The sequence below is a fragment of the Dasypus novemcinctus genome, chromosome 1, assembly GCF_030445035.2.
Source record: "Dasypus novemcinctus isolate mDasNov1 chromosome 1, mDasNov1.1.hap2, whole genome shotgun sequence".
Lineage (NCBI taxonomy): Eukaryota > Metazoa > Chordata > Mammalia > Cingulata > Dasypodidae > Dasypus > Dasypus novemcinctus.
In genome coordinates, this window is record NC_080673.1 from 107,822,843 (window position 1) to 107,842,786 (window position 19,944).

At 36.1% G+C, this 19,944-nt stretch overlaps 1 protein-coding gene across 2 annotated transcripts in view; it reads left to right on the forward strand.

Moving 5' to 3' along the window:
- The window catches only part of UNC5C (unc-5 netrin receptor C), a 406,424-nt gene that overhangs the window by 331,021 nt on the left and 55,459 nt on the right, over nucleotides 1-19,944 (forward strand). For both annotated transcript variants that reach the window (XM_058295247.2, XM_058295243.2), the window contains exon 7: nucleotides 5,571-5,735. In XM_058295247.2, the coding sequence (XP_058151230.1) occupies nucleotides 5,571-5,735 (165 nt within the window). The remainder of the gene's footprint in view (nucleotides 1-5,570; nucleotides 5,736-19,944) is intronic.

Consider the following 19,944-nt stretch of genomic DNA (forward strand, 5'->3'; position numbering starts at 1 on the left):
TTCCTTAATATATTCTTTCTGTTCCTTTTACCTTCTCATCTTCTGAGATATCCATGATTTATATGTTTGTATGCTTCATGCTGTCATTCACAACCCTGAGACCCTGCTCATTTTTTTCCTTTTTTTTTTTTCTATCTCTTCTTCTGTCTGTAAAATTTTGATATTCTTGTCTTTTAGTTCATTAATTCTTTCTTCTGCTGTTGGATGCCTCTAGTGTATTTTTAATTTTTCCCATTGTGGCTTTCATCCCCATAATTTCTGGGTTTTTTTGTTTGTTTGTTTTTATACTTTCAAATTCTTCTTTATATTCACACAGTGTCTTCTTAATATCTTTAGCCATATCTTCCTTCATCTCTTTGAATTTATTTAGGAGATTTGCTCTAACATCTTTGATTAGTCCTAAATTTTGTGACTCTACTGAAGTTTTAATTTGTTCCTTTGACTGGGCCACATCTTCCTATTTCTTAGTATGGCTTGAAAATTTTTACAGATGTCTAGGTATCTGATTATCTTCTTGAGTTTACTCTGAAGGACAGTTTCTTTTGCTTAAGGATTTATTATTTTTTTAAAGATTTATCTATTTCTGCCCTGCCCCCTCATTGTTTGTGGTCACTGTCTGCTTTCTTTGTCCATTCATTGTGTACTCCCTGTGCCTGCTCATTTTCTCTTCTTTTTAGGAGACACTGGGAAACAAACCTAGGGCTTCCCATGTGAGAAAGAGGCACCCAATCACTTGAGCCACCTCCACTCCCTACTTTGTTGTGCCTTTCATTGTTTCCTCTTTGTGTCTCCTTATTGCCTCATCTTGTTGCATCAGCTCTCTGTGCCAACCCATCATGTCAGCTTGATCTCTTGCTTATCTTCTATAGAAGGAATCAGGAACTGAACCCAGGACCTTCCACGTGGTAGACAGGCACCTAAATTCTTAAGCCACATGGGTTTATTTTTAAGGGTCTTCTTTATAAGGGTCTTCTTTGACTCTTGGTTCTACTTATTCTAGACCTTTAGAATACCCTGTGTTTAATTCAACAGGTTTTTTTTTGTTTTTTTTTGTTTTTTTTTTTAATTTTTTTATTTTTTATTGACTTTGTAATAATATTACATTAAAAATATATATGTGAGGTCCCATTCAACCCCACCCCCCCACCCCCCCTCTCCCCCCCCCCAACAACACTCGTTCCCATCATCATGACACATCCATTGGATTTGGTAAGTACATCTTTGGGAACCTCTGCACCTCATATACATTGGTTCACATCATGGCCCATACTCTCCTCTATTCCATCAAGTGGGCCCTGTGAGGATTTACAATGTCCGGTGATTACCTCTGAAGCACCATCCAGGGCAGCTCCATGTCCCGAAGACGCCTCCACCTCTCATCTCTTCCTGCCTTTCCCCATACCCTTTGTCCATTATGTCCACTTTTCCCAATCCAATGCCACCTCTTCTATGTGGACATTGGATTGGTTGTGTCCATTGCACCTCTATGTCAAGAGGAGGCTCAGATTCCACCTGGATGCTGGATGCAATCCTCCCATTTTCATCAACAGGTTTTTTTCAGCTCTACTTCATCTGATTCTTGCCCTGGATAGGCAGTTCAATTTTTGTTTGCACTTTTTGTGCAATTGTTTCCCCTCTGAGAGACAGATTCCTTTCCTTCTATCCTTCTCCAGGAATCTTAATCTATTCTATTTGGTTTTGTTTTGCTTCTTTAGTTTTGGGGTTTTTGTTTTTGTTTTGTTTTGTTACACTCCTTTCATTATCTCTAGCTGCTTTTGCCTGGAGGGTAATTTCTGGAAGTAGGGCCACACTGAAAAGACTTTCAAGTCAGTATTTCCCAAGCAAAATAGGGCCAGGGGCCCATAATAAGCCCTGGGGAAGGGATCAGGAAGGATACCAAAGCCTCTTTGATGGCTCTGCAAAGCTGTGCTTTCCTTGACTGCCCAGAAGATGTCACCCTTCTGCAAATGTTTCCCCATAGTCTTGAGTAGGCACTGCATCTTTAAATCTCCACTGCTTCTCCATCTGTCCAGGGCAGGGTGGACACAATTACTGCCACCCACCTTTGTCCAGGGCAGATTAAAACAGTAACTCAGAGCCAAGACCCAGCAGTCTAGATTCACTAATCAAAAGCCATAATTGGTGCTTTGCTGTACCCACCCTTGTTTGGGGGGAAGAGGATTTTTACATCCCTTTCTGTCAGCAGTAACTACCAAGGGACTGGATTCCAGGGCAGTCTGCTGAGGAGTGGAGGACGGGGGCCAGCAGCTGCAATGAAGAAAGTGCTCCTTACTGTTCTTTACCATAGTTTATTCACTTCTTTCTCCAGCTCTTCTCTGGATGCTGTACAGTGTTCTCCTGGTCTCCAGAGTCCCAGAACAGTGGTTTCAGACAGTTATGGCCACTTAATAGCTGTTTTACAGGAAGGGCTGAGTCCTGAAGGCCCTACTCTGCCACATTTCCTGGAAGTCTCAAAAGCTAATTTACTCTTGAATGTTTGATAGGCATCATTTAAATCCATCCTACTATTCAATGCTTACGTTGTTGGGGAATCAAGTATTTTTCCCCATAAGAGAACTTAACTTTGTTACCCAAATATGCAAAGCAGCATAAAATGGGAGATCAAACACACAAAAACCTAATCCACACTATGTTATTCCACAAAACTGCTGGAGCCAAGATTGTGGGTTCTATAATTCAAGAAATCTGAGCAGCAATGCAAGCTACAGATTTTAGGAACAGTGCTTGATCTTTGGGAAACCATGGTAATTAATTGGAGCTGGAATTTAGAAAATGTTTTGTACTAATATATTTGATATTTGGTGGCAGTTTCTGGGCAAAGGCAAATAAAATTTCTGGAATGAATTAAAAGGAAGGGAGAGTTTTTGGGCACATGGACTAATGGATTTTGAAAATATTATGCTGTCAGCTCTTTATTATCTGTACATGTTGGTTATCTACTTTGTGTGTTATTTACAATATTGGTATTATCTATACCAAGACTGCATCCTTCTGTCTTTTAGCATCTTTCTCTCACATGGTATGTCACAATAACACCAGCTCTAATCCCTAGGTAAATTGAAGTTAATATTTTCCAAAACCAAAAATGAAACCAAAAACCATAAAAATTTGAAATTATACAATATATTCCAACATTAAGTTAAAATTATTTAAAAATAAGCCATAAATTTACCACACTCCATTGGGGTAGCTATAATATTGATGATTTCATATTTTAGATATATAGCCTCCCTACCTCTCTGTTTTTTCTAACTTTTTTCCTGTTCTTCTTTTTTATTTTTTTAAAAAGAGGCTTTAGATAACATAAATGTTACATCAAAAATATACAGGATTCCCATATACGCCACCCACTGCCCTTTCTACACTGTCCTACATTAACAACACCTTTCATTCGCATGGTACATTTGTTACATAGATGAACACATTTTGAAGCATTGTACTAGCCAAGGACTATAGTTTACATTATAGTTTACATTTTGCCCCACACAATTTTATAGGTTTTGACAAAATGTATAATGGCCTGTATCCGCCACTGCATTGTCATACAGGACAATTCTAATGTCCCCAAAATGCTCCCATGTTGTACCTATTCTTGCCTCTCCCTTGCCTCAGAAACTCTGGTGGCCACTGCCTTTATATTAGTGATACAAGTTCTTCCATTGCTATAATAATAGTAAGTCCACCTTAATCCTTAGTTGTATCCTCATCTTCGTTCCTCAATCTCGAGAATTTGGGGATGGTGATGTCCATCCTGTTTTCTATTGAGATAGGGCTTTTATATCCCATGGACAGATGGATGGAACTGTATTGCTTGCAGTTGCAGACACTCTCTGCTTCATCATCCTTTTGTTAGTTGTTCTGGGTGTGTCCAATGACCTGATGAGTAGGTGTTGCAACTCTGCTGAGTTCAGGACTTTTGTTGTTCTTTTAATAGAACCATTCTCAGAGATGGGTTGAAGAAATGAACTAGAGAGAAAAAACATAATACATTTTATATTCCCAAATGTTGATTTCCACTTATCAAAACAATCTCACTCCTACACTGAATTTTTTTAGAGCATTTAATTATGGAACAAATTTTGACACTTAACTAGGCTTAGAATTTCTATATTTTAACTTGGACTCTCCCCTGCCCCCTTCTTCTTTATCTAGGTGTTGATTTCCACAATTAAAAATGCACTGAGCAATTTGCATTGAAAGAGAAATGTATGTGTGTATGTGTGTGTGTATGTCAGTACTTTGGGTAGGTGTAGGTCAAAATGAATGTCTTAGATGAACTAGTTGGAAGTTGCTTATATAACCAATTCTATATGATTGAACTATTAATGCTTTTATCATTTTTTCATGTGAGCATATTTATATCTTTATACATAGTATGCATAATATCGTTACAAAATAATTTGAATATGAAATAATATAGGTTTTCCAAACTGTATAGACTATTAAAATTAATATCATTTCTGTCAGTATGCAGGTATAACAGGTTTAGATGTTCAGTAAATGATGTTTGACATGTTTTACATTGAATTCTAGATTATCTTAAATATTTTTGTATTTTAGGGAAAATTTTTAAAAATTTCAGCTCTTAACATATTTCTCCTATTTCTGGTAGAATTTTGAAAGGATGTATTTTTAAGTATGGCCTTAGTGAAATTTCTATATATTTTTTTCATATTTGTATCTAAGTTTTGAGTTTTTAATGTAGAGACATCTGAGCTTATTGTCATTAAAATTGCTGACATGTCAGCCACCAATATTAGGAAGAAAGTCAATTCTAAATGATTGTCAGAACGACCAACACTTAAATTTTTATAGCAAAACTAGGAACCTATATAAAAACTATTTTTAAAATAAAAATGAATAATGGATATATCACTAAATAATGGAATGGAATCATCAACTAATACATGTAAAATAATATAGTTTTTTAAAAAATGCACTGTGTAAGTTATCAGCAGAGTCAAGCTGCCTGGATAAAAAATGATATTAAAAGCATTATATAAAACAGAAAAATGGATAGATGGAAATATGGATGGAAGGATGGATGAATGGATGGATGGATGGATGGATGGATGGATGGATGGACAAATAGAAAGATAGATAAATTTTTTCCCTACTGTACAACTCTCTCCTACCTCCCACATGAGTTTGCTTTTACCTTCTATGGATGCTACATATGAAAGAATCTTGAATCCAAACAACAACCTCATAAGGTTCAGTATTCCCTCCTACAAGTTTCCTCTTAAATAGAAAAGAGACACCGCCTTTTGACCTACTTTTACCAGGGACATGAACTTAGCTCCTGGCAGCCATTTTGATTTCTATATGTTCCACTAAGCTTCTCTTAGCTTGGTCAGTGAGGAAGCAGCTACATACCGAGTAAGGACAGTTCACAGTGCCCAGACCAGGTGGAACACACTCTACTTCCCAGTGGTAGAAATGAAAGCAGTTTTTTTTTGTTTTTTTCTGTTTGTACTTGAGCTCTGCCCCCTTCTTCCCTCAAGAACCTGCTTCTCCCTCTGATGTGATGCTGGTTTTTTTCATGGCAGTGGATGGCAGGTGGACCTCATGGAGCAAATGGTCTACCTGTGGGACCGAGTGTACACACTGGCGCAGGAGGGAGTGCACAGCTCCAGCCCCCAAGAATGGAGGCAAAGACTGTGATGGCCTCGTCTTGCAATCCAAGAACTGTACTGATGGGCTCTGCATGCAGAGTAAGTGATTTGAAGGGAATATTAGAAATAAAAAATTATTTAAATAGCAATAACAATGTAATAATATAGCAATATCTTAACTCTTTCTTCCAAAATTGGGAAAAACTCATCTCCCAGGAACTAGTGGGAATACTTTTCCAATTAACATTAGTCTAGTTAACAAATGAAAAACAATGTATTGCTTTCCTTTGAGCAGGGAGTGACTTCCTTGGATGGGCTGTCGTTTTCTTCAGACCATGGAACCATTACTCAGTGGTTTTTTTTGTTTGTTTGTTTGTTTGTTTTAATTTAATTTCCCCCCCTCCCCTGGTTGTCTGTTCTTCGTGTCTATTTGCTGCGTCTTGTTTCTTTGTCCGCTTCTGTTGTCGTCAGCGGCACGGGAAGTGTGGGCGGCGCCATTCCTGGGCAGGCTGCTCTTTCTTTTCACGCTGGGCGGCTTTCCTCACGGGCGCACTCCTTGCGCGTGGGGCTCCCCCCGTGGGGGACACCCTTGCATGGCACGGCACTCCTTGCGCGAATCAGCGCTGCGCATGGCCAGCTCCACACGGGTCAAGGAGGCCCGGGGTTTGAACCGCAGACCTCCCATATGGTAGACAGACGCCCTAACCACTGGGCCAAAGTCCGTTTCCCCCATTACTTAGTTTTATCATTGTGCACAAAATGCACCCTAAACTCCTCATAGAGTCAAAACATGACTTCGAGAAAGCGAACTCTTTGTTCCTAATCCATGACTGGTCCTAACCAATGTCCTTGAAATGTAAAACATATTTAAGAACAGTAAACATTCCTATAGCTAGAGTTACTAATTTACAAAAACGTTTAGTGAGAACATTTTTATGGCCCCTTGAAAATGTTGAGTTTGTGTTAAAAAATTACTATATGGGTATGAGTTAGCTTCTATAAAGGAAATAATGTTAAATTTTAAAACATTGTCTCAAGAATGTCATGGATGCTGTAAGCTGAATATTCTCCATTTTTCATGGCTTTTTTCCCTTAGATTTTCTAAATGAAATGGTAGTTTGATGTCTATGCCTGCCAACTCTTGGTCCTTTACTGAGGACCCTTTAGATATAGACAGTTTATCATGTCTTTAAATGAACATGAGTCAAGCTATTAAGAATTGTTGTGAAATCTCACCTACCCAGATGAATGAATCCAACAATGTTCTGGCTTTTGATATGAACCAATGGTGGCCAAATGTTGATATTTCTCATCCTACATCACAAATTGCTTTCAGAATACAGGCAACCAAGTACATTGTGTAGAGTATTTGTATTTGGCTCTTAAGAATAAAATAAAATATCATTTTATTTTCATCACATTTATAAATTTCTATTTACCTTTCTTAGTTCAAACACAAGGAGGCCTTTAAAATGAATCCTCACTTAAAATGCAAATAAATATTCATGTTGTTAACAGTGAATAAAAATCAGATAGATCTCTATCTGATTCTTTGAGATTGGGCTGCTGCTGAGTGTAAAGCAGAATTTCTGGTCATGATTTGGGGAATTGCTTCTCATTAACTTTTTGCCAGAAATTCAAGAATGGAAAGACTACAGCTGTTTTTCTAACTATTCATCCACAGACGAAGGGTTTATTCCTCTGGGCACAAACTTGAGTTTAAGATTAAAATAACAACACCACACACATGTTCTTGTTTTTAACATTTTTATCATGTATTTTCCTTCCTTTATCGTTAACAAATGCATGCACATTATTGTATAGTATCAATATTTGGAGTTTCATCCTCTCTCTTACTTTCTCCCTCTTTCAATGTAAATATTTCAACTTTGGGTGATTTAATACCTTCTGCTACTGTTATGTATATTTAAAAAACCCCAAAGTGGTATATTTAACAAGGAATATAATGCTGCAGGATGGCACACTGGATCTTTTATTAGTTATACAAGGATGGTACAACCTAAATTATGATTTTTCAAATATGAACATGGAATGCTCAAAATAAGACTTTCATAGCATAGCATCACCTTCGCATCTAGATCATTTCTTGCAGTATTTCCTCATGATGGGGTATTTGTGAATAATGATAGCCTGAAGGGTATGTGTAAATCGGGAGGTGGAATGAAGCCACAGAAGAGGGGTTTTGATTGTTTGTGTTCGTTTATTTCTATCAAGTCTCTTGTTAGACTGAAATATTTTGTTTTTGGGTTACAACACCAGTTTAAAAACTATTCCTTTCTCTCTGATTTACTATAGTAACAGTCCCTACTGAGTCAATAAACTCTTTCATCTACACCCCTGTATCTATTCTAATCCAACAAAGAATCGTCGTCTCTGCCATTATTGATTTCCTCAGTGATAAAAACCATGGAGTTATTGCTGTACTGTGTAATGATAACATTTTACAGTCGAAGCTATATTTTCTAGGCTTGGTGTTTCTGGCATAGCATTGCTTCCAGATTCTTACAAAGAAATAACCTTGCTCTTGGTCCTCATATTGGACAACAGAAGGTTTTGTAGTAGTGAAACTACCAAGTTTGCAAACAGACCAAGTCTGTATTAAGAAAACAAATGGGAAATAGAAAAGGTAGTCAGAAATCTGGGATTGACAATTAGGAATTATTTACTACTTATTTTCTTTGGGAGAATTAGTATCTTGAATGAATTAATAAAGTCCATAAGCAGTAATGCAGTATTATCTCAAAATAAAACAAGTCTACTTCTCATTGAACTAGGTATAAATTACAAACTCTGAATCTACTCAAAATTATACAAAGATTATTCTAGTATAAATGTTGATGTACTGCTTGCTAGCCAGGAGAAATTTAGAGTCCAAAACAGATGTGAGTAAGATTCAGTGTTACTTAGATAATATATGTAGTAAATTTTAAAAGCTAAATTGGTACTTAGGAACAATGCAATATGATATATATAGAAGATATTAGTGTTGATGTTTATTCATTAATTAGCTCAAAACAGACACATTTCTTCCTTAACTTCTTCAATATAAACACCTTTGACTCAAAACATATAGAAATATTTAATGAATTACTATGAACACACACATATAGAGAGAGAGAGAGAAAGAGAAAGAGAGAGAGAGAAGTAGGGGGGAGGGGAGAGAGAGAGAGAGAACCAAGGTCAAAAGAAAGAAAGGAAAATCCCCATGGGCCAGAAATGAATGAAGTGGGAATTCAAAGCTAGAGTAACTATGTGAGTGGACACCAGAATAACCAAGAGGAACAGTAAATGTAGAGTCTAAGGACAGGGAGTTAGGGTGTTAGTGCTGGCACAGAGACAGCAGTCCCGGCTTTACAAAAGCCTGAGGCTGAGAGATGGAAACAAAAGTACAGGATAAAGCTAGGACTCATAAAAGGCTGTCCCTACAATGAAAAATAACTAGAAAACTTTCACCCACCATCCCAGAGAAGTCACAGGAAAATTCATGATGAAGAGAAAAATGAAACCTTCACTTAACTAAAATCTATACTAAAACCACAATCCTACACCAAGCTCTGATATGGCATCTAAGATACTGTGTGCATGGAGTAAAAACCAAAGAAAGCACAATTAACATAATCAGTGAAATTTCTGGGTCACCAGCAGAAGTATGCAGGAAAACACTCTCTAGGGTTATTTCCACAATCAAGTGCATTGGTCTATGACAAAAATAGCCCAGTTCTGAAAGGAACAATTCAAAAGTACTTTCTGAAAAGGAGAGTAAAATTCAAGAGACATCTATCTAGGGGAAATGTCCACTGTCAGGGAGAATCAGCAAACATAAATTGGTAAATAAGCATTCTAATAATGAGGGCTCATCAAACAAACTGAATGAGACTATAAAATAAGAATAAGATAAAAGACAATCCATGTTTTAAAAGGAATATAAACAAAAATGGAAGAACAAACTATTGTAAAAAGGAAAATTTGTGAAAAAATCAAATGGAATGTCTAGAAATGTAAAATATAATTAAATTTAAAACTCAATAAAACATAAAAAGCAAAAACAAAAGACAAAAAATTCAATGGAAGATTAAAAATCATATCAGACTTAGCTTTAGAGAAAGCTGAAGAGAAAATTAGTAAACTGCAATGTAGCTCTCATTCATCCTTACACCTTGTAAGGAAGAAAGATAATGTGAGAGATTATGTAAAAGGAATGTTAAAACACATGAGGGATAGAATGAGAAAATCAAACATTTTTTTACTTAAGAGAGCAAATTAAAAAGATTTTTAAACAAGCAAGACAGGAAGGATTTACTACTCACAGACACTTACTGAATAAACTACTAAAAAATGTAAATAATTGACTTTTAAAAATGAGACTGACTGAATCTCATTTCAGGGTAAGGTGAAAATAACATGGCATTTCATTGCAGAAAACGTTTACAAGTAATCGAATATGAGAGACTGTGACTTAAGTTCAATTTTTTAGTTTCCATATATTGTTTAGGAACACAATAGTAATACTGCTTCCGTTAGGCTTTATGATATTCAAATGTTACAGATACAATATTAAGGTTGACCACACGCATAAAAGTTGAATGCATAAATTCAAAATAACATTTTTTTTAAGGGAATAAAAAGAACTTCTTAAAGAAGATAGAAAAGACGGAAGGAAGAAAGAAGCAAACAATATGGTAAATTAAAATGATAGGAAAGTAGAAATAAATCTAAACACAGCAGGGATCGTAATAAAGTGAATGAGTTAAATGCTCCTGTTAAAGGAAAAAGATTCCAAATTGTGGGAAAAGTCAAGTTTATATTGTTTATAGAAGGCATACTTAAATCATAGTTATAGAAAAATATTGAAATTTAAGAAATAAAACTTACAATATTATTAAATTTTTATTTAAAATGTACAACCGATGGATGGCTTTGACTATCTGAATTGACCTTTTTTAACTCAATTCCATTTCCCATTAACCCAAAGTAACATATCCTAGAGACTGTTTGTACTTATACTTCTAATTTAGATTTTTGGTTTTCTTAAACCTGATAATTTTTAGAACACTTAATTTTCTATTAAATAATTAATTAAATGGTCTTCTAAATTGTTTATTGTTCATTGTGCAAGACATCTTAGAAATCCACGCCTTTCCTCAATGCCAAGTGAAAATTTTAACCAAAATGCTGTGATTAAGGTTACTTATAAAATTACTGAATATTTTTAAATATAACAATGTAAAATGTTAATGAATGTGTTGTGAAGTAGAAACTCTTGTATTTTGCTAATGGGAATACAAAGTTTTACAATTATTTAGGGAAGGAATTCAACAATATAATTCAAGATCTTTAAAATTATTCACACACTTTGTCCAGTATTCCTACTCAGTGAATGAATTTTCAGTAATTACTATGCCTACTGGAAAAGATATATACCAAATATGTTCATATTCTTTAGAGTAATGGTTAAGTAAGAGATGCTTTTTCCATAAAATGGGACATCATAAGAACTCTAAAATATTTATAATGGTTCAACATGGAAAAGCAGAATGTGGATTTATATATGCATTTGATTATAAGTACATAAAAATAAGCTTGGGAAAAGGATGAAGGAATATTTTCCATTTTATAGGCTAGTGAAATTACAGATAATTTTTTTCTTTTCCTATATGCTTTCTACTTTCTAATTATTTATGCTTAATATTCCATTATGGTAATAAATGTAAAATGACTTTTTAAGTAGGAATATTTCTGTAGGCTAGAACAACAATATAGACATGGAAGCAGAGATCTCTGGATTTGAGATAAAGTTATAGCACTGACTCATCCTGGGAATTTGGTCATGTTGATTCAAATTAGATTACAAAAAAAATATTTGCATAAAAGACTTGCATAAAACCTTAGTTGGCAAGAGTTACTTATAGCCAGCAAACCAAGTACTTTGAAGTCATGGGGATTTTGATCTGAATTAATAGTTTGCATTATTTTTCAGCTGGCTATCATATACATATCACTCTGTCCTTGTAACCATCCTTAGATTGTTTAATAAATTAGATGCATTATCTGATTGTGTAATTTCATTTTTGATACCAAGCCATGGTCTTTAAGTAATTTTGAAAGCTGCATTGAACTTTCTATTGCATACACATTTAGTTCATACTTAATGTAATCTCTTTCTCTATCTCTCCCCCCCACCACCACCACCCATCTTCTATCTATATCACAGATACAGATATACAGTCATTGGCCTGAAAAAATAGTTACAACAGTGGAGACACTGTCTAGGTGCCTTCAAATGGCTTTAAGCACTTCTAAAAATCGTTGCTATTTTATTAGAATGCATTATTTAAGAGTAATTAGAAGATGTCAGAGTCACTTAGTGTCCCAGAAAGAATGGACATATTTGGTTTATAAGTGCGTTATTTTTTAATAAATATTTTAAAAGCTGGGGACCTTAGGCATGCTAAATTACATGGATTGCATTGAACAAGAAAGTATAGGTGACTTTGATTGCTTGTCACTATTGAAAATAACTTAAAAGCACATGTCTGCTATGTTTTAATGTGAGAAAGGACTGTGTGTTAGTAACTCATTATACTGTTTTTACTTTACAATAGTACAGAACAGTATATCTTATTTGGAAAGTAATATTGGCAGGCTATCGTACAATCTAACTATTAAAATATTTAGATTTATTTACATTATCCCCAGAATGATGTTAAAGTAGGCCCTGATTTTACATCAGACTTTGAAGAGTAGAAATGGGATTTAGAGGTAATGGTTTCACTAAGACTCAAGTAAGAGAGAATGGGGAGGGGAGAGAGAGAGAGAGAGAGAGAAAGAGAGAGAGAGACAACAAAACTCTTAGGCCAATAAGCATATTTTCCTTTTTTGTTGAAATACAATTGTCTGATTAAGACCTGATAACTTTTAGCTTTTGTAATCTTATAACGAATTTGTAGTAAAATTACTTTGGTCATGGTAATCATTATAATATTTTCATTTATTCTTCTTCATTTTGAAAATACTAATTCAAAGAATATATATATATGGCTTTTTACAGAAATGAGGATTTATATATGTTTCTGAATATATTCAATTAGTTCATTGAATTACTGCAGCTATTCCCTATGTTTCGTTTTGATCCCATATTAAGATTGAAATCCCACGTAGGGAAATGTAACCTTTCAAGTATGAATTTAGAACGACTCCTTCTTGCTGAAGAGGATTTATGCCACAGCAGACAAATTAAAAGTCACAATTTACAAACAAGAACTGACTGGAGTTGTGTCTGCATCGGTGAACTTCCTGACTTTAGGAAATTAAAATGTTACGCATTCTGCAAATTTAGCACTTTCTACTCATTAAAAAATTTACATGTCACACAGCTCTTCCATTAATTTTCACGTACAGAGGAAGTAACAGAACTCTCTGTGTGTAATTTGTGGTGTGGACACACTGAATACCAGGGCCCATGGAATCCCAGGTGCATTTAATTTGGGGAAATAATTTACCTTACAAATAGTCTTTTCTTGACTTTAGAATGGTGTGTTTATAACCTCCTGTGGTTTTAGAAGGCGCTGGTCAGCCTAGTGAAATTCTTGTCAGTACAGCAGTTTGATAGGAAAGCATAGTTGTGAGAGTTAGACTGGGAATTTTTTTTCCTTCTGTATTTTGGAAGAAGTTGATGCCATAGCTGTGTTTGAATAGTTCTTGATATGGGCAGTGTTTCAGCTGGCAAATAAATATTCTGTGCATGGACTACCCACCCAACACAGTGATCCACAGTCTGCAGTTTAATCAAAGCAGTTTTCTTTTGTTTTTTTCCTTTCTGGTAAACCTTTTCCTGTTTTTGAAAGCAGGGATGTGGTTAGAAATTTTAGCCCACAGAAACCTGATGAATAACTGTGCAGGCCCCCAAAAGCCTAGTGTGAGGACACAAATGCAAGGTCTTTGGCTTCTAGAATGGACAGGAAACTCTAAGGGTATCGGGAAAGGTGCCACCATGCAAACAGCCCCAGGGAAACACGACTCCTTCAGGGTCATGTTGATCTGGGTCCAGGGCTGTTTAATTTTTCTTTCTGTCTAAAAACACAGAAGATAGCCTGCTGTATGATAGAAACTGGCCTCTTTACTGCAGGACTCTGGTCTTTCACTTTTTCTATCAGATGACTTTTTTTCCACTAAAGGATTATAATATCGTTGACTTTAGATTTAATGGTTGTTTTAGTTTCCCAGGTTGCTCAAGCATGATGAAATAGTTTGGCTTAAACACTGGGAATTTATTAGCTTACAGTTTGAGGCTTGGAAAAAGTCCAAATCCATGTGTCATCGAGGCAATGCTTTCTCTGTGAAGACTGTGGCTTCTGAGGCTAGCTGCCACGATCCGTGGTCCTTAGCTTGTCACATGGCCGTGTCTCTGGGTTCCTCCAAAGTTAGCTTCTGGCTGCTCTGTCTGTGGCTTTCTGGCTCTCTCTCTCTGTAATCTTTCTGTTTATAAAGGACTCCAGATCCATCCTGAATGAGGAGTGCCTCACCTTAACTAAAGTCGCCTCATCGAAAGGTCCTACTTACAATGGATTTACACTCACAGAAGTAGGTTAGATTTAAGAACATGTTTTTCTGGGGGTATATACAGCTTCAAACCACCACAATGGTTTATTTTTCTTTTTAAAGAACGTCAATGGAGATGCAGTCTACTACATAAAAACACACAGGCACGTGAGATAGGGCTTTGATTTTATCCAACTATTGAGTTACATTTCAAGCATTTATTTTTTATCTACTGTGTGTCATAAGGTTCCCATACAACCTGAAGTGCTAATTACCTGCAATTCATTTTAGAAAGGGCGTGCTTACTGTTAGAACAGAGTGGTGGACTGGCTTGGTGAGGCAAGGCTCAAGTCACTCTGAAGGCTGCAAATTACCACGGCAATTTAGATTACTAACATCAGTGATAAGCAGATGTTCTTTTCAATTTTTGTTGTTGTATCCTAGAATTCATGTATTTATTTGTTTGCAGTTCCTTAAGCCCCTGTCAATAAATAAACCCTCAGAAGGGTGGCAAATTGTAATAAATGACTGTGGTTGTCTTTGGCAGGCCTGACCTTTGACATCATTAGTACAGTCCTGATGGGATTGCTGGTTACAAAATCTGCTACAAAGGGGGGGAGGAGGCTGGGAGGGAATCTGGACATGTGTATTTTGCATGGCCCTTGAGGTTTTTAATAAGAACATTTGCATCAAAAGAAATGTAATTTGGTTGAGAAATATCCCAGATTTTGGCTTAGCTTACACTGGCAAAAAGAAAGACCAAGCAGTCAGGTCAAGGAGCAGGAAAATCCATCAGGAACCTAGATTCCTCAGTGATAGGATCATAAATATGACAAAACTAAGCAAAAGCCTGGTGACTTAAAAATATCCACTGTATTGAAACACACATGATATTTTTATAAACTGCAGTTGGGTTATATGCATGACTTACATATTGATCTTTGTAAAAGATATGAATCAAAGCCTGGTGATTTAAAAATATACACTGTATTGGAACACAATACTTTCATAAACTACAATAGAGTTATATGCATAACTTACATATTGATCTTTGTGTATAATATGAATCAATACTCTACTTATTTAATCCTCACAATATATATAATCTATTTATATTCATTAAAGTCATAGAAGCAGCAGCATCTTGAAATACAATGGGTAACCCTTGATAGCAAACAGGAATGCTTTATAAAACTCCGCCCTTCTCCCCTTTGGCTAGGGATTTGATAGCTAATTTAAGAGAGTTTTCATTTCCAGACATCTTCACATGGACTTGCTTTTCAGGGGTTGCTTAAACTTGTCTCAGTGGTTCTCAAACTTTGGAGCCTATAAATATTACTGCCTTGTATATATAGTAGTTCAGAGGAATTTCAGATTTAATTTTAATTATATTGCTTTCCACCTAATGCTCTGGCATTAGACCTTCTGTGTTAGACATGGCCAAGCTGAGACAAACTCACCTGAGTTCAATTTTATTAGTATCTAGAAAGTAAATAAAGTAACCTTTCAAATAGTGCTTTTGATAATCACATAACTGCAACTCTATTTTGCAGAAGAAATTGAGGCATAGAAAGTTGTAACAGTTCACCCAAGGCCCACAGCAAAGAAGGGCCTGGGCCTAAATATGGACCCAGATCAGTCTGATTTTATAGCCCTTTTTTCATGCAGGCTTTTGGCTGCTGGATGCAAGCGCTCAACTTTTGTTGCTTTAAAATGTGACTTTCTTCTGATGTGTAGAACTCTCCCCAATTATTGGTGTTTATTTTGGCATCACTTTTCAGGAAAACAATGCTTCTCCTTTAAATATTTACTTTTTGTAGGGTTTTATGCCAAAAGAAGGTGACTGTCATGTATTGACTACATCATTCTAGGCTGACTCTCCAGTTGCATTAGAGTAGAAATGCCAGGATTTGCTGCTTGTATCTGCTTGCCTCACACATGAAACAAAAGGTGCTGTCATTTTATTTAAGTGTGAAAATCTACCTATGTTAGTTTTGCTTTCTCATGAATATCACTGATAATGTTTCTAATGGAGAGTTATTTTATAATGTAAATCATTAGCATTACCTCATTGAATAACTGAATTACAAATTAAGCCATGAACATATCAAGCCCTTTTCTATTATTTCCTTGTGTGTCCTCGTTTAATCTACTAGTTAATGCCCAGATAATACTTACAAAGACTGAGGCTGTCATCTGAGGACTGAGAGCTAACCCTTGCTTTTCTGCTCCACCAGCTTTATAATGTTAGATAAGTCATTTCACCGTTTTGTGGCTCAGGCTCCTTAGTCCACAGGCATGAAGGGGTTAGCATAGAAAATTCCAATCAGTGATCTGGATTAACTCTAAAATCCAGGGATTTTGCAAATGAATGAGAGACATGGTTTTGAGAAATTTAAACCTGGCCAGTGATGTTTAGAGGTTACAATATTTCTCATAGCAGCACATAGCAGCTTGATAATATTTTCTTTTAAAATTTTACTTATGGGACAAAAACTATGTATCTTTGTCAAATACACTTAATCCTAAAAACATGATCTTTTTTGACTATCGTCTGCGATCCCTATCATATAGAAAGAAAAAAAAATAAAAGACTAGAGAAACCAAAGTGGTTACTGTTTCTGGGGAAACAGATGTTTACATATAGTTTTTGAAATTGCCCCTAAGATTTCCCAAGTGTAAACTCACTCAGTAGGTTATGCTAAGGCACATCACTACATGGTTGCTAGCTATTCTCCATATAGTTAAGAATAACTTGATTTAACTAGCTACATTTTCAAATCAAGGAAAGCGCGCTTCCTTTTTATGATAGGTGGGCAAGGACTCTGGTCTTTTATAGTAATTGGACATCAGCACCCCCACCTCCAGGTCTAAATGGTGACCTTGCAAGTTAGAAAGAGGCACTCTTTCCTTAAATCATCTTACCATCATCAGCCAGAAAATTATGTTAACAATCCAAATCTACACCAAATACAAATGTGAATGGTGCCACCCCAGAGCTGGACAACGCAAACCTTGTGCATCATTAGCTTTCCTGGGGAGACTGGAAACAAAATAACAGTCTCAATGCTTTGGGTGACCTGAAAAGAGCACTTCTCACCTTTGAGTCTCAGAAAGAAAGTTGGACTAGATGACCTCTTAAAATGATGTTTGGACTAATGATGACATGCTGTCCTAGCAAAAGGAATAACTCAGTGGCTAAAACAGACTACCCTTCTTCACATTTTCAAACTATTCTTTCCTTTAATTTCTTGAAGTTTCTCTCCACAGTCAAACTTCATATAATCCCTATTCCTCTTGCTCAGAAAAAGACCTTATTTATTTATTTTTTTGAATTTTCTTTAGAAATACCGAGAGCAATGAGGTTAGAAAGTATGAGCATTCATTCCCTCTCGCAAAGCTGAAGCCCTGCTCTGGGGTTGGCTTCCCCTAGGTATAATTGCTAAGGCCACTGCAACTAAAAAACACCTCCCTTCCCCCATTTCCCAACACACTCTTTAGAAATGGCGTTCTCCTCTAATTGAGAAATCCTTTCAGCATCATGTTGCACTCTGGTCCTGAAAATTTGCTTCTGAAACATGCCTCTGTACTTTGCCAGAAGCCACAAAGGCCAGGCATAAATGCCCGTAAAAAGAGAGGGTGAAGGAATACACAGTATTCAAAAGAGTGCCTTGCTTGTGGTTTTTCAGGAAAAAAATTGGGTTCCTTGTCTCTGTAATAACTGGGGAAACTGAAACTCAAACAAGGTCACTCATTTAATAATAAGCCTTTGCTGACCTACCAGTGAAAAATCCTTTACTATCCCAGCTTCTTAGTGTCTTTACCAACCACTGTGTTTAGTAATGTTCATTGTAATGATATTGATGTGGTTGTTATTTATTGATTGCTTGCAGTGTGTGAGCACTTTACAAATCTCATTTACCTTTGCCACAACTATGGAAGTAGGTATTCTTATCTCCTTACACATATTAGAAAACTGATGCATAAAGAAGTTAAGTAGCTGAACCAAATTTTCATATCTAGGAAACAAATAGAGTTAGGATTTCAAACTGATATTTATAAGCCTGAAAAAATCAATGCACCACTGCCTTGGCAAATAACTAGCGCCTTCTCAGTCTGCTTTACTGTCACGTAGTGAGAAAGTTAACTGCAATTCCTAACTTATGAACCAGGCTGTTGATAATGACACACACAAAAAACAATTATTTTGCACTGTGTTCCTCTGAAGAGGTAATTTTTCGTTATTGAGAGGTCTACTCTCAGCAGGGTCACCTCATTAGCTGGAGCAATGTTCCCTGTGGTTCCATGAGAGATGGATCCGATGAAGAAGCGCAAAAACAAACTTTCTTAAGTGATTCTGTGTTCCTGTCACTTAGGGGATGCAACAGTAATCCCTTTCTCCTCTGATTCCCAATGTCGCAAGTGATGTTTTTGTTCTGCAGGTTGCAGAAGTGTTTTGAAAGGGTTGGGAAAGCTTTACAAGGTTGTCTTCTAAAACTCTTTATCAGTGTTTCCATAACAGAATAACATGGTGTGCAGAATCATTGGTGAGTACCCTTACTACCAGTCTGTTATAAATTTTCCCATTTAGAAAAATAACAGTTTGGCTAAATGTATCCTAATTGGCTATAAAGAATAATAGTTATACTTTTAATATATGTTTCTTTTTTATTTTGGAGTAACCTCAAATGCATACACCTTATCAAATATATTGATAAACTGAGGAACATCTCCAAAGCCATGTTACAGAAACCATCCATAAAATGCCATCACTTTGTTCTCCCCACTGTTCATTATCCCTAAAGAAACTAGTGATCTTTTCAAAATTGCATTCAATCACAGAATTTTCATTTCACTTAGAATAAAGTCAAAGCTCCTGATCCTGGACCACCAGGCCTATGGGATCTGGCTGGTTCCCAACCCTCTGACCCCAAATCCCCACCTCTCTCCACTTGTTCACTAGACTCCAGCTCCTCTGTTTTTATTTCAGGACTTTCACATTTACCGGCCCTTCCTCCTAGAACACTGTTCCCTTCTGATCTTTGCTTTGCTGATTCTTCCTCTTTGTTAACTTTCAGCTTTCAGCTCAGAATTCATCTTGTCAGATCAGGTTGGCCATACCTGTTTCTCCAATCACATTCTTTTTTTGTTTTTCTTTAATTATGTTTTCCAAGGTCTTTTTCCAGTATTTGAAATTTCCTTATTTATTATTTGGTTTACTTGCTTATTGTCTTTTGAACTAGGATGCAGGCTCCCTGAAAGAAGGAGCTTTTCCCATCCTTTTGTCTCTGGATCCTTTCCCCACTCCTTCTACCCCTCAGTGCCTACACAGAACTAGCACACGGTGAAGTTCAAGAGTATTTGTTAAATGAATGAATGAATGAATAAGTGAATGAATTCCAGTCCTGTGACTAGAAGATAATGCTCAGATAAATACCAGACTCAAAAATATGTATTGAATTGTCCATATGGACATAAATTAAGGCAAAAATTGAGATCAAAATTATAAAGTTATTTTCTATTGTTCCATGGTCTGCCTATCAAGAAAAGGAATTCTGCTGGAAGGATAGAAATAAAAGGGAAAACCCAGAACTCCTTCCCAGGGAGAAATTTCATACCATGTTATTTCTCTCTAGAAATAGAAATATGTTTCTTCTTTTTTTTCAAAGATTTATTTATTTATTTCTCTCCCTTCCGCCCCCCCAACCCAGTTGTCTGTTCTTTGCATCTATTTACTGCGTCTTCTTTG